Source organism: Phycodurus eques, chromosome 16, assembly GCF_024500275.1.
Source record: "Phycodurus eques isolate BA_2022a chromosome 16, UOR_Pequ_1.1, whole genome shotgun sequence".
NCBI lineage: Eukaryota > Metazoa > Chordata > Actinopteri > Syngnathiformes > Syngnathidae > Phycodurus > Phycodurus eques.
The window spans coordinates 11,736,704-11,752,730 of record NC_084540.1 but is presented as its reverse complement, the minus strand read 5'-3'; the positions used below and the strand labels follow the sequence as shown (position 1 = coordinate 11,752,730).

The 16,027-nt window shown below is 44.6% G+C and overlaps 1 protein-coding gene across 2 annotated transcripts; it reads right to left on the bottom strand.

Annotated features, from left to right (window-relative positions):
- Positions 1-668: 668 nt before the first annotated feature.
- Positions 669-11,685, bottom strand: LOC133414970 (cytoglobin-1-like). 2 transcript variants are annotated; one of them, XM_061700735.1, is made up of 5 exons: positions 11,584-11,685; positions 10,955-11,062; positions 10,712-10,854; positions 2,196-2,427; positions 669-1,366 (listed from the first exon to the last, which is right to left on the bottom strand). In XM_061700735.1, exons 3-5 carry the CDS (start codon positions 10,852-10,854, stop codon positions 1,202-1,204), a joined length of 540 nt encoding a protein of 179 aa, XP_061556719.1. In that variant the 5' UTR covers positions 10,955-11,062; positions 11,584-11,685; the 3' UTR covers positions 669-1,201. The 2 variants fall into 2 exon arrangements, with proteins under 2 accessions (XP_061556719.1, XP_061556718.1); XM_061700734.1 differs by lacking the exon at positions 11,584-11,685 and having other exon boundaries at positions 10,955-11,070.
- Positions 11,686-16,027: the final 4,342 nt, after the last annotated feature.

Sequence of the window (16,027 nt, the reverse complement as noted above, 5' to 3'; positions counted from 1 at the left end):
TTAGAATTATAGCTTGATGCATTATGCCTGTAGTGCCAGCATGGTGGAGGACTGGTTAGCACGTCTGCCTCGTATTTCTGAGGTTCAGGGTTTGAATCTGTCCTTGCGTTCCTTTTCTCCAGGTACTCTGGCTTCCTCCTACATTCTACAAACATGCATATTAGGTTCATTGAAGACAAATCTAAATTGTTCATATAGGCGAGAATGTGAGTGTGAATGGTTGTTTGTCCAGGCTGTATCCCGCCTCTTGTCCAAAGTCAGTTGGGATAGGCTCCAGCTCAGTGACCCTAATGAGGAAAAGCAGTATATCAAATGGGTGGACATCTGGAGTTCTCAAATCAAGACCGTTGTTGCAGATATTATTGGCCTAAATACTGTACCAGGTCTTGCTGACATTCATTCATGCCAAATGCAGTGGTGTCACCTTATACGATATTGTCTAATATATTCATTAGCTTAGTGGGATAAATAAGACTGAGTGTTGAAGTTCTATAGAAAAAAGAAAAACATGGATAATTGAATGGACAAATGAATACTAATTTGGACAACAAATTAGTTGCAATATATTTTCTACATATATATATTAAAGGCCACCGTATATCACTTATCATCAAGTCACAAGGCTTTATCGTATTTTTATTTCAAAACATTGGTAAACATGGTATAAAGGTCCATCATGATGAGAAAATTTACAACCATTACATTTAAAAATTTAGAAATGTCATTATTCTCAGTATCTCACATTGGTTGTGTAGACAAGTGAATAGACTTGAGCGAAACATTGCTTGACTTTTACATGGCAGTTTTCAGGATAAACTATACACAACCATTACAAGGCACATTCTATGCATCAAATGTGTCCTCTTGTCCTTTGTTACAATTTGTCTTTCGTCACTTCAACTCTCTAGTTAGGTTCAGTACCAACAATCAAACTTCCAGTTTTTTTATTTTTTATTTTTAATACAGCGATAGTGAAAGATAACAGTATTGGTTCATATTGGTTTACATCGTGTGCACAATATGCACTGTATCCCATGTGTTATTCCATAGGCACCAACAGATAAAATGACACTGTGTTTCTGAAATACATTCTGTGAAGATACAATTGAGCTATATCATTTCAAAGCTAAATCATTCATCCTTGAGGACACACAGTCAGAGGTCTATAAGTGTGCACCATTCAATAAACCTGCTTAAACCTTCACCCGGTTGAGGGTGAGAGAGTCATCCAACCCACTTCCTCGTACGTAGTTGTGATACTGGAGTAGAGTACAGCCAAGAGTTTAGTCCACGCTCCTGCCACCTCTGCTGTCATGACTTCTGGGAACTCTTCCCCCAAAACTTCCAGGATAACTCCATTAAGAATCTGACAGGCACACAAATGGGCGGTTAAGACACAAAATGTAGAGTTATTGCATACTATTTAAATCAAATAATTTCTAAATCAATTAATTTCTGGTAGGCACGTCTGGCACAATCACTCACACTAAATAAAACATTTTCATCCACAGAACCTTCCATCCATCCATTTTCTGAGCCGCTTCTCCTCGCAAGGGTCGCGGGAGTGCTGGAGCCTATCCCAGCTATCATCGGGCAGGAGGCGGGGTACACCCTGAACAAGTTGCCAGCCAAACGCAGGGGACACATAAACAAACAACCATTCGCACTCTCATTCACACCTCGGGGCAATTTAGAGACGTCAATTAATTGGATTGAACCCCGATCCTCAGAACTGTGAGGCAGACGCTCTAACCAGTCGTCCACCGTGCCGCCTCCACAGAACCTATTAAGTCTAATGCCGTTAAAGCTATACTAGTTGGACCAACAAAATTTTTCTGCGACAAAAAGCCTCAAAGTTGGACAAAAACTTAAGTGGAGGACCAGTGATTGACAACTCTGCCTTTACAAAGATAGTAATGCTCAACTGAGATTGACACTCTTAGAGATGTAGTAATTTACAATATGTTTATTATTGTGGTTGTAGTCTGCAGTGTACGGCATCATACTGAACAGTTTATTTTGGATTTAAATTTTTGGTGAACCCAATTTTCAGTCTGCCCCTCTTTGTAGTCACAAAACAAAAGGTCACAATTATACAGTCGTTTAGAAGCACATTTCCGCCAATGACTTCTTAAGCATTCCAGTGTTTCATCTAATGTCTCTGTATGTATGTTCTTTATATCTATTCACGTTACCTTAAAATACACAGGCTCCACCTTGTGCCGAAGCGCATGGGCTTTGCCGAGTAGCTTCAGCACTGAGGCCACCTTGTCCGGGTTATCCAGGTTCTCCACCAGTGTATTGATACTGTTCATGACTCTGTGGGCGTGATTCCTAAGATGGGCACTCTTTTCCAGCTCCTCTGGGTCCTCAATGTTCTTGAACTTGCTAAAGTATTGCTTGGATGAAGGGAAGTTAACAAAAAGCCTGTCAGGAGTGAGAGATGAATGGGAAACATAAGTATAAGGGTGTGGAGCGCCTCTAATCTCTTGCCTTCTCACCTGCACCAGCTTGTTGGCTGGCTATAAGCAAATATATACACTAACATTTAATGGAGCATAACTATAAACGATTTTGGTGTAAGGTTGATCATTTTTATTCAATTTCAAAAAAGTTATGTCTATATATTTATTGTCGAACTGTTAGTAAAACAATGTGAATCTGATATTGGGAAGAATGCAGTTTTTCACTATAAAAAAAACAGTAATAGTATAAAAAATGAACCAAAAAAAATCTTGTCACATAGCAGACATGAACACTGGATCCCAAGATAAAAGAAACAGAGGATTTGATTGTGGCTCAAAGGAATTGTATTTCACAACCAAATGTTTGCTTTGAATTGCAGGAATGGAATGCAAATCTCCCACTGTATTAGAAGAAGAAGAATAAGAATCATCTTTTATTGTCATGAACATTCATGCATGCACACGAAATTTGTTCTCTGCATTTAACCCATCACAGTGAACACATACACATGTTAGTGGAACACACTGGAGCAGGGGGCACCTGAAGCGCTCGGGGAGCATTTCGGGGTATCAGTGTCTTTCTCAAGGACACCACAGCCGAGAGTCCGTGGGATATTGGCGGATGGTCCAGTCGGGGTTTTGAACCTAGGTCCCCCACGGTGGCAGGTGATGATCTTAACCATTGGGCCACGGCTATTATTAATGTAATAGTACTAGTATATAATCGTAATATCTCGCTCTCGTACAGTGCAGACACTTTTTTTGCTCGCTCTGCTTGCTTCGCTTCTGTTTACATTTTTTCTTGCTGATAAGCTCGTTTTTCTTCTAAAAAAAATAGAAGCAGCCACTCCTGGATATTTTTAAGCCTGTGGGACTGTGCCTTTTTTTGTAGATACAGTCACTTGTGGCTACATTTCAATATTTTCTGATATCCTCTCACCATTACATGAGTGTGGCCTGCTAATTATCACAAGCCTGCTATTAGCAACAAGACCAGCAATCAAGATGCCTCCCTTTTCCACTGAGGACTATCACGGACTGCTGCAGAGGATGTCAATCTTGGAAAAGAAAATCCACAGTCTTGAAGTGTATGTGGATGTAAATGGACAGTCGGGGAATGAAACCACTCTACCGATGTCTCAAAATGGTGAGCAGAAGTGTGCTAAGAGACAGCCACTTATCTCAACAAAGAGGATGGATGTGGACTGTGGAAACGGTAATGGACCATCCAGCAGTTCTCCCTGGAATTTACTGGGAGCAAAGACCAAAGATATCAGAATCAGAATCATCTTTATTTGCCAAGTATTTCCAAAAAAACACACAAGGAATTTGTCTGCGGTAATTGGAGCCGTTCTAGTACGACAACAGACAGTCAATTGACAGAGAACACTTTTGAGACATAAAGACATTGACAAAGAACAGTCACTTAGCAATAAAGGGTTGCTCGTTATCTGGTAATGCCGGTACATTTTTTTTTTTTTGACAATTGTGCTAAAAGATACATAGTCCTCTAGGACTTAGAGCAGTTCGAATGGCTAATATTGCAATAGTCCGGTGCAATGACCATTGTGCAAAGGGCGCCGATACTTCAAGCGAGTAGTGCGATAATCTGGGACAATGTTGATCGTGCAAATGTTGCAGATACTCCTCAATCAGTGTGCAAATGGAGCAGATGCTACTCTGGCATGAGTGGCCAGCGTGGCGAGACTACAGTAGTGAATTCACGAGTAATATATAATTGGCCTGACAGAATGTGACAACAAACTCAAGACAAATAAAAATTGCCAGCATGTTGCAATGGAATTGTAGGTTAGGTGTTTAAGAAGTTGATTGCAAGAGGGAAGAAGCTGTTGGAATGTCTGCTAGTTCTAGTTTGCATTGATCGGTAGCGCCTACCTGAGGGAAGGAGCTGGAAGAGCTGGTGACCGGGATGTGGAGGGTCCGAGAGGATTTTGCACGCTCTTGTCTTAGTTCTGGCAGCGTGCAAGTCCTCAAGGGTGGGTAGGGTGGTACAACAATACTTTCAGCAGTTTTGATTGTCCGTTGCAGTCAGAGTTTGTCCTTTTTTGTAGCAGCACCAAACCAGACTGTGATGGAAGAACACAGGACTGATTCGATGACCGCTGTGTAGAACTGCCTCAGCAGCTCCCGTGGCAGGCCGTGCTTTCTCAGAAGCCGCAGGAAGTACATCCTCTGCTGGGCCTTTTTGAGGACGGAGTTGATGTTGATCACCCACTTCAGGTCCTGAGAGACTGTAATTTCCAGGAACTTTAAGGTCTCGACAGTTGACACGAGGCAGCTGGACAGCGTGAGGGGCAGCTGTGGCAAAAGATGCCTCCTGAAGTCCACGATCATCTCTACAGTCTTGAGCGTATTCAGCTCCAGGTTGTGTCGGCCGCACCACAGCTGCAGCCACTCCACTTCCTGTCGATATGCAGACTCGTCACCGTCCTTGATGAGGCCGATGACAGTGGTGTCATCTGCAAACTTCAGGAGTTTGACAGCCGGGTGCGTTGAGGTGCAGTCGTTCATGTAGAGAGAGAAGAGCAGCGGGGATAGGACACAACCTTGGGGCACCCCAGTGGTGATGCTGCTTGTGGATGAGGTGGTCTCTCCCAGCCTCACCTGCTGTGTCCTTCCCGTCAGGAAGCTGTAAATCCACTGGCAGATGGCAGGTGAGACGCTGAGCTGGAGAAGCTTGGAGGAAAGGAGTTCAGGGATGATGGTGTTGAACGCCGAGCTGAAGTCCACGAACAGGATCCTCGCGTAGGTCCCTGCACTGTCGAGGTGTTCTATGATGAAGTGCAGTCCCATGTTGACTGCATCATCCGCAGATCTGTTCCCTCGGGAGGCAAACTGCAGGGCGTCTAGCAGGGGACCTGTGACGCTCTTGAGGTGGTCCAGCATGAGACGTTCAAAGGACTTAATGACCACAGATGTCAAGGCGACAGGCCTGTAGTCATTTAGACCCGAGATTGTAGGTTTCGTGGGGACTGGAATGATGGTGGAGCGTTTGAAACAGGATGGTACTTCGCACAGTTCCAGAGATCTGTTGAAGAACTGCGTGAAGACTGGAGTGAGCTGGTCCACGCAGACTTTGAGGCAGGATGGGGACACATGGTCTGGGCCTGCCACTTTGTTAATCTTTTGTTGTTTGAAGATGCGTCTCACATCCTGTTCATGGATAGTTAACGCAGAAGTCGGTTGTGTGATAGTGGTTGGTAGTGCGGCTGGGTGGGTGTGGGGTGTGAAAGTGTCCTTTTCAAATCTGCAGTAGAAGGTATTCAAGTTGTTGGCTAGTGTGCTATTGTTCTCATCTTGGGGGGAACGTCGCTTGTAATTTGTCAGCGATTGGAATGCATGCCAGACTGATTTAGAGTCGTTAGCGCTAAACTGGTTTTCCAACTTTGCTGCATAGTTTCTCTTTGCAATGTTAATTTCTTTAGTCAGCTGGTTTCTAGCTCAATTATACAGCGCCCTATCCCCGCTTTGATATGCGTCCTCCTTAGCTTGGCGAAGCTGCTTAAGTTTGGCAGTGAACCGCAGCTTGTTGTTGTTGAATGTGCGAAATGACTTTGTTGGTACACACACCTCTTCACAGACACTCATATAGGATGTGACAGTGTCTGTATATTCATCCAGGCTGACAGCTGAATTTTCAAAGACACTCCAGTCTGTGCAGTCTAAACAGCTTTGAAGTTCCGTCTTTGCTTCATTGGTCCATGTTGCAATGGAATTGTAGGTTAGGTGTTTAAGAAGTTGATTGCAAGAGGGAAGAAGCTGTTTGAATGTCTGCTTGTTCTAGTTTGAATTGTTGGTAGTGCCTACCTGAGGGAAGGAGCTGGAAGAGCTGGTGACCGGGATGTGGAGGGTCCGAGAGGATTTTGCACGCTCTTGTCTTAGTTCTGGCAGCGTGCAAGTGCTCAAGGGTGGGTAGGGGGGTACTGACAATCCTTTCAGCAGTTTTGATTGTCCGTTGCAGTCGGAGTTTGTCCTTTTTTTGTAGCAGCACCAAACCAGACTGTGATGGAAGCACACAGGACTGATTCGATGACCGCTGTGTAGAACTGCCTCAGCAGCTCCTGTGGCAGGCCGTGCTTCCTCAGAAGCCGCAGGAAGTACATCCTCTGCTGGGCGTTTTTGAGGACAGAGTTGATGTTGGTCGCCCACTTCAGGTCCTGAGAGACTGTAATTCCCAGGAATCCTCACTATCCTCACTAGGGTCGCGGGCTGCTGGCACCTGTCCCAGCTATCTTCGGGTGAGAGGCGGGGTACACCCTGAACCTTCTGACTGGTCTCCCTAAAAAGAGCATTAAACAGCTGCAGCTCATTCAGAATGCTGCAGCTCGGGTTCTGACCAGAACAAAGAGGTCAGAGCAGATTACTTCAATTCTAAAGTCATTACACTGGCTTCCAGTCAGCTTTATAATAGATTTTAAAATTCTGCTACTGGTCTATAAATCACTAAACGGTTTAGGTCCTGAATACATGAATGAATGCTAATGGAATATAAACCCAGTAGGGCTTTCAGATCGACAGACTCAGGTCAAATAGTGGAGCACAGAGTCCAAAGCAAACATGGTGAAGCAGCATTTAGCTATTATGCTGCACACAAATGGAATAAGTTGCCAACAGAAGTGATGTCAGCCCCAAGTGTGCATGTTTTTAAGTCCAGGTTAAAAACTCTTCTTTTTACCCATGCGTTTTAGAGGATTTCCACTTTTAAATGATATTTCTTGCAATGTACGCTGTTGTAATTGTATTTTATTTTTTCTCTTTGTTTTAAATGTTTATAAGCTGTTTTTTTCTTTGTTTTTAAATGCTTTTAATGATATAAAGCACATTGAGTTACGTTGCGTATGAAATGCACGATATAAATAAATTTGCTTTCCTTTGGTTTGCTCGTAGCTGGCGAAAATAAAGTTAATGAACATACATGTAGTAAGTACATAACTTAATTATTTTATATAACTTATGCAATAATTTAACAGCAGTTGTTTTTAACTAAGGGCAGCACGGTAGAAAAGATCTGGATCACAGCTCTAAAGTTCAGGGTTCAAATTTCATCTCCGGCCTCCCTGTGTGGAGTTTGCATGTTGTCCCTGTACTTATGTGAAGTCACACTCTGGCTTACTTCCACATTCCAAAAACATGCATGTTCGGTTCATTGAAGACCCGTAATGTGAGTTTGAATGGTTGTTTGTCTAAATGTCCCCTGAATAACTACCAATCTAGGATGCACCCTGCCTCTCACCCAAAATCAGCTCAGTTTGGCTCCAATTTACTTGTTACCAATGGAGGACAAGCAGTCTTGAAAATGTGTGGTTGGATGTTAATAACTGTTAACTATATTTCAAAATACAAAATCAGAATTGACCTGCAGTGTTAGTAGTGCAAAAATTTATTCAGGCTGCTGCTGATAGTGATATTTTATTAAATCAGAGGTCATGGAAATGAAAAAAACAAATGTTTCACTTGGCATCAATGTTATATTCGTCACATTTTTCCAAAATGTTTACCTTTTATTGTAGATCCCGAATCACACAAGTAAGTGTTTTTTTTTTATTTTTTTAAACTCAACCCCAGTTACACCCTGGGGCAGATGGGGAAGTCAGCAAAGGGGGTCTTAAAAACCTACCCCCTCCCACTTTTTAGGAAGAGGGCCAAAGCATCTGGTAATCTAATCCTGACGTCCTGTTCCATTTTCTTTTACTAAACGTTCATCCAGCCATCCCTTTTCCATACCGCCTTCTCCTCACAACGGTCGCAGGCGTGCTGGAGCCTATCCCAGCTATCTTTGGGCGGGAGGTGGGGTACACCCTGAACTGGTCACCAGCCAATCGCAGGGCACATATAAACAAACAACCATTCACACTCACATTCACAGCTATGGGCAATTTAGTCTTCAATTAACCTACCATGCATGTTTTTGGGATGTGGGAGGAAACCAGAGTACCCAGAAAAAACCCTCACAGACACGAGGAGAACATGCAGGCGAGGCAGATGTGCTAACCAGTCAACCAACGTGCCGCCTTTTACCTAACAACTACTACTATCCATCCATCCATTTTCTGAGCCGCTTCTCCTCACTAGGGTCGCGGGTGTGCTGGAGCCTATCCCAGCTGTCATCGGGCAGGAAGCGGGGTACACCCTGAACTGGTTGCCAGCCAATCGCAGGGCACATACAAACAAACAACCATTCCCACTCACAGTCACACCTACGGGCAATTTAGAGTCTCCAATTAATGCATGTTTTTGGGATGTGGGAGGAAACCGGAGTGCCCGGAGAAAACCCACGCAGGCACGGGGAGAACATGCAAACTCCACACAGGCGGGGCCAGGGATTGAACCCGGGTTCTGAGGGATGATACAGTATATTTCAGAACTGTGAGGCTGACACTCGAACCAGTCGGCCGTGCCGCCCAACTACTACTAATTAACTTTTAAACAGAAAGCTCCCTCTTCAAGACTTCCATTTGTGAATTGAAACTCCTGAAAAGGATAAAGGATGAATGTTGAGGTCTATGTAAATGGAGGGCCTCTGTATTCCAATTTGACTCTTAGAAGCTAACGAGGGACCATGAAGTTTAATCTTTCGTGCTTGGAATTGCACCACCTGTGGTTGCATATAAATAGCCTCATTAGTATTTTATATGGCCATTGGAGTCTTAAGCTTTCGTTATCTATTCTACAAGATGAACCCAATAGCTGAAGCTAGAGAAAGTTATTAATTTCACAGGCTGTGTCAAAGTTTGCACTTTTAGATATTATCTGCAACGTGAAAGAGGCTATTGATATAGGATTCATTCTTTAAATTCCCAAGAGTCACAGGAAGGAATGTTTGGTACATATGGAAAAACATATATTTTAAATCAAAGGTGGATAGTACAGTAGCAGCGACTGACCCCCTGGCTACATTAGGTACACTATCCTCATTCTAAGAGTATACAGTATAAATTGTGGGCATCTGATCATGAAAATATTTTTATTTGGTTGACACTGTTTGAGGGGTATTAATTTTAAGATTTAAATTTATTTTTTTTAATGTTTTGCCTCACTCTTGTGGCGTTATATAGTAACCAAAATATACTGTATCATCCCTCAGTATAATGTATCCAATTCCAATAGTACATAAATGAATACCTCTCTGACAGTGCCTAAGTAATTTTAACTTTATACAGGTAGATTTTTTATTCCTCTCATTTTATGGATCTCATGAAATTGCATGTATATATTTATGTGCTTAGTGAAGGTTCCAGTGAGTGTTTTTATTGAGTTTCCGCTTCTCAACCAATATCCACTCATCTGTAAGCAATACATAGATGACTAAGGTTGACTGGGAGGAGTTACATGCCCTGCATTCCATCTGAAGTTCCTTTAAACGTTCACCTCACACAGCATCTACGATATGAAGATATGTTGGGTCATGAATGAATTAATTATGACTCAATAAAAATCTTCATACAAAAATATTGACAAACCTGCTGTATTTTCCCCACTGATTCCATTTACACAGTGAAGAGACAACAACGACAACTGTGAAGCCTTCAAGAATAAACCATAGCAAATTGCATTGTCACCACACTTGGCTGAAGTAGATGTTTTCATGATGGTTTAACAATATTCAGTGATGCAGATTTGAAAGAAAACAGTTTCATCCTTTAAAAAAGGGGGTGCTGTTATGAAGGTCTGACTGCTTGTGATACGGTCGAGCCACCGTGGGATGCCTGGCATTCAAAACATGACCTGTTCCAAGGGAGGGAGCACTTTGAGAGCCAAGAGTGTCTGACTGATGGATTATTGTTTATCCAATTTCCTCGACTATTTGATTAATTGGATTAGGTACAAGGTGGAAAGTGAGACTATTACAAACAAAATTATGACTGGCTGTGGTACTTTACACATCAAGTAAAAGGTTGAAAAAGTTCATCTCTAGACAATATCAGAGAAGTGTTACTTCGTCTTGATTATTCTTGTCATATAGATTCAAAACTGATCATTAGGGAAATACTTGACTTTGCAGAGATGTAGAGAATTAATGAATGATTCCTCAAAATATGAATAAAGTGATGGATAGATGCAGTGTTATGTTATAAATTTGTGTTCAATAATGGTACAAATAATCATCTGTTTTCTGTGGTTTCCTAAGAATAGAATAAGAAATAATGTGTCACAAACATAATACATAGCTTCCTTTATGACTTTTGGATCTTGTAAACATAACACAAGAGATTAAAACTAAATACCTGATGAGTATGGCCACTCCAGCATCATCACAGTTCTGGTAGACCTTTACCCATGAGTCCTGAATCATCACCCTATCCTTGTCAGTCAGTGGACTTGGTCGCTCCAGGTGGTCCACCGCTCCCTTTCCCTTCATCCTCTCCATCTAGTAACATTGTTGATCAGTGCTTAACACATGCAGAAGGCAGGGCAAAGATCTGTCCCCAACCCCCAAAATAATAATAATAAAAAAAGTCGAATGCTACCTTTTTTTCTGATCTTGGCTCTTTCGTAGTGATGAGAGAGGGGGGGAGAAAGCTGCTTTCCTTTCTGTCTTTACCCAATGAGAATCGTTGCTCTCCAGCCCTGAATCTCTGCTGAGCAGTAGTGTGAGTAAAGAGGAGGTTGCAAAAAACACAAGAAACACACGCAGCGAACGAGGAGGAGCTTCTGTACTCTGTCTTTCACAAACTCCCTCTCCTTCTCCCTCCCCTTTCCACCTCACTTTTATAAGTGCTGTTTGATGAAAACATGATGAGATAGAAGTTTGAAAAAAATAATCTGTCGACAGCGATACAATATGAGATTAAGACCTCTAAAAAAGATAAAGACACACATTGCAACCTGTTCTTCCACTATTCCCATTCTTAACTGTTCAGGAGATTAACCTCTAATCATTTTAAATTCCACACAAAGCCTGACCAATATAAAGGTAAAAGCACACCAATGGGTGTAAATTAAACAGAATGACGTCAGTGAGAAATAGGACAGATTCTCATTCATTTTCATTTTGTTCTTTGTTACAAACTGCGTCACAGCATGGTTTTAATCTGTTGCTCCCCCCAAAACACCCCCTACACAGCCCATGAAGCACTCTTTGAGATGTATACTATACCCCCTTGCTGTGAGACTGTGACAAAGGTTATCCAAGGGAAGGGGTATATCTTGGTTTTGTTGTCACAGCTGAGAACATGCTCTGATTTCATTGCTGGTCAGGCAAGCATCACCAATCAGTCAAGAATTAGTCAAGGGCCACCTGTTGAGAGAAACAATTGTTTAATTCAATTTTCACAGCCTTTAGTGGGGAGCCATAATGTGTCTGCAGAAGGTGTGAACAATGTACAGGCACGGATTAAACATTGACAAGCGTGTCATTAATGATCAAGCTGGTTAAAAAAAGAAAAAGCACCAACCTGAATGTTGTGTCTACGTGCCACTGACAACATTTTTGCGACCAGTTTGGCATTGTTTATAAAGCCAACATATTTGTAGAGCCAGTTCCTTTAGTTGCTGCACCTTAAGGTAGTTTGTAAGAGTGTCAGATGATTGATTAACATCATGCACACCAAATCAGTAAAAATTAGCTCAAATACAGACCAGAGCGTGGTTAGAGCGTCAGCCTCACAGTTCTGAGGACCCGGGTTCAATCACCAGTCCCGCCTGTGTGGAGTTTGCATGTTCTCCCCGTGCCTGTGTGGGTTTTCTCTGGCCACTCCGGTTTCCTCCCACATTCCAAAAACATGCATTAATTGGAGACTTTAAATTGCTCATAGGTGTGACTGTGAGTACGAATGGTTGTTTGTTTGTATGTGCCCTGCTGGCAACCAGTTCAGGGTGTACCCTGCCTCCTGCCCGACGATAGCTGGGATAGGCTCCAGCATTTCATACACAAGGTAATTCAATGTGCTTTACATGATTAAAAGCATTTAAAAACAAATGGGAAAAAACAGCTTATGAACATTTAAAACAAAGAGAAAAAAATAAAATAAAATAAAAAAGCCAATTAAAACAGCATACAGTGCAAAATGCTGCTTCACCATGTTTGCTTTGGACTCTGTGCACCACTATTTGATCTGAGTCTGTCGATCTCAGAGCCCTACTGGGTTTATATTCCATTAGCATTTCATTCATGTATTCAGGAACTAAACCATTTAGTGATTTATAGACCAGTAGCAGAACTTTAAAATCTATTCTAAAGCTGACTGGAAGCAAATGTAATGACTTTAGAATTGGAGTCATATGCTCTGACTTCTTTGTTCTGGTCAGAACCCAAGCTGCAGCATTCCGAATGAGCTGCAGTGTTTTAATGTTCTTTTTAAGGAGTCCAGTCAGAAGACCAGTACAATAGTCAAGTCTACTTGAGATAAATGCATGGTTGAGCTTCTCCTGGTCTGCTTGACACATGCAAGCCTTCACTCTGGATATGTTCTTCAGATGGTAGTCGGCAGTTTTAGTAATTGATTTGATATGACTGTTGAAAGTCAGGTCGGAATCTTCCAGAACACCAAGGGTTCGGACCTGGTCTTTGGTTTTGAAAGAGAGTGACTCCAGGTCTTTACTAACAGCAATTCTCTTTGCTTTATTGCCAAAAACAATTATCACAGTTTGTTGTGGTTTAATTGAAGAAAAATTTGGCTCATCCAGATATTTATCTGTTTTAGACAGTGACACAAAAATGCAGCCCTATGGGGGGCACAAGCCAGTACAAACTGTAGGCCGGTCCCAAGCCCGGATAAGGAAAAGAAGAAGACAGTGACACAACACCTCGATTGAACTGTAGTCATCTGGAGACTGCTAGATATAACTGTGTGTCATCTGCATAGCTACAATAGTAAAAATTAAAGTTCTGAAGAATTTGACCCAAGGGTAGCATATAAAGGCTGAACCGGAGGGGTCCAAGAACTGACCCTTGAGGGACCACTTAGGTCATTGTCATTTGATGAGATTGAACACTTCCATCCATCCATCCATCCATCCATCTTCTACCGCTTATCCGAGGTCGGGTCGCAGGGGCAGTAGCTTTAGCAGGGACGCCCAGACTTCCCTTTCCCCAACCACTTCATCCATCTCTTCCGGGGGGATCCCGAGGCGTTACTCGGCCAGCTGAAGGATGTAGTCTCTCCAGCGTGTCCTGAGTCGTCCCCGGGGTCTCGTCCCGGTGGGACGTGCCTGGAACACCTCACCGGGGAGGCATCCGGGAGTCATTCGAATCAGATGCCCCAGGCACCTCATCTGGCTCCTCTCGATGTGAAGGAGCAACGGCTCTACTCTGAGATGCTCCCGGATGACCGAGCTTCTCACCCTATCTCTAAGGGAGAGCCTGGACACCCTGCGGAGGAAACTCATTTCGGCCGCTTGTATCCGGGATCTCGTTCTTTGTGAGGGTAGGAACGTAGATCGACCGGTAAATCGAGAGCTTCGTCTTTCGGCTTAGCTCCTTCTTTACCACAACGGATCGATACAAAGTCCGCATCACTGCAGACGCTGCACCGATCCGCCTGTCGATCTCCCGTTCCATTCTTCCCTCACTCGTGAACAAGACCCCAAGATACTTGAACTCCTCCACTTGGGGCAGGATCTCATCCCCGACCTGGAGAGGGCATGCCACCCTTTTCCGACTGAGGACCATTGTCTCAGATTTGGAGGTGCTGATTCTCATCCCAGCCGCTTCACACTCGGCTGCGAACTACCCCAATGAGAGTTGGAGGTCACGGCTTGATGGCGCCAACAGAACAACATCATCTGCAAAAAACAGAGATGCAATAATGATGCCACCAAACCGGACCCCCTCTACGCCTCGGCTGCGCCTAGAAATTCTGTCCATAAAAGTTATGAACAGAATCGGTGACAAAGGGCAGCCTTGGCGGAGTCCAACCCTCACCGGAAACGAGTCCGACTTCCTGCCGGATATGCGGACCAAACTCTGACTCCGGTCGTACAGGGACCGAACAGCCGTATCAGGGGGTTCGGTACCCCATACTCCCGAAGCACCCCCCACAGGGCCACCCGAGGGACACGGTCGAACGCCTTCTCCAAGTCCACAAAACACATGTAGACTGGTTGGGCAAACTCCCATGCACCCTCGAGGACCCTGCCGAGGGTGTAGAGCTGGTCCACTGTTCCACGGCCAGGACGAAAACTACATTGCTCCTCCTGAATCTGAGATTCGACTTCCAGACGGACCCTCCTCTCCAGCACCCCTGAATAGACCTTACCAGGGAGGCTGAGGAGTGTGATCCCCCTGTAGTTGGAACACACCCTTCGGTCCCCCTGCTTAAAAAGGGGGACCACCACCCCAGTCTGACAATCCAGAGGCACTGTACCCGATGTCCACGCAATGTTGCAGAGGTGTGTCATCCAGGACAGCCCTACAACATCCAGAGCCTTGAGGAATTCCGGGCAAATCTCATCCACTCCTGGGGCCTTGCCACCGAGGAGCTTTTTAACCACCTCGGCGACCTCAACCCCAGAGATAGGAGAACCCACCTCAGAGAACCCAGACTCTGCTCCCTCATGGGAAGGCGTGTCGGTGGAATTGAGGAGGTCTTCGAAAGTATTCTCCCCACCGGCTCACAACGTCCCGAGTCAAGGTCAGCAGCGCCCCATCCCCACTATACACAGTGTTGATGGTGCACTGCTTTCCCCTCATGAGACGTCGGATGGTGGACAGAATTTCCTCGAAGCCGTCCGGAAGTCTTTCTCCATGTTCTTGACGGCATCCCTCACCATTGGTGTCCACCAACGGGTTCGGGGATTGCCACCACGACAGGCACCGACCACCTTACAGCCACAGCTCCGGTCGGCCGCCTCAGCAATGGAGGCGCGGAACATGGTCCACTCGGACTCGATGTCCCCCCTTTGTGACACAACCACAAAGTTGATCATCGAACGGTGACCTAGGGTGTCCTCGTCCACCGGGGTGAACCCCAACGTACAGGCGCCGAGCCGGGGGGCAATAAGTATACCCACACCTGCTCGACGCCTCTCACCGTGAGCAACTTCAGAGTGGAAAAGAGTCCAACCCCTCTCAAGAGGACTTGTACCAGAGCCTCAATGTCCCCCGCCTCCCCCGGAACATGAGCAAAGTTCTGTCGGAGGTGGGTGTTGAAACTCCTTCTGACAGGGGATTCCGCCAGACGTTCCCAGGAGACCCTCACAATACGTTTGGGCCTGCCACGTCGGACTGGCATCTTCCCCCACCATTGGAGCCAACTCACCACCAAGTGGTGATCAGTTGACAGCTCCGGCCCTCTCTTTACCCGAGTGTCCAAGACATGCGGCCGCAAGTCCGATGACACGACCACAAAGTCGATCATCGAACTGCGACCTAGGGTGTCCTGGTGCTAAGTGCACGTGTGGACACCCTTATGCTTGAACATGGTGTTCGTTATGGACAATCCGTGACGAGCACAGAATTTCCAATAACAGAACACCGCTCGGGTTCTGATCGGGGGGGCCGTTCCTCCCAATCACACTCTTCCTGGTCTCACTGTCATTGCCCACGTGAGCATTGAAGTCCCCCAGGAGAACGATGGAGTCCCCAGCGGGAGCGCTCTCCA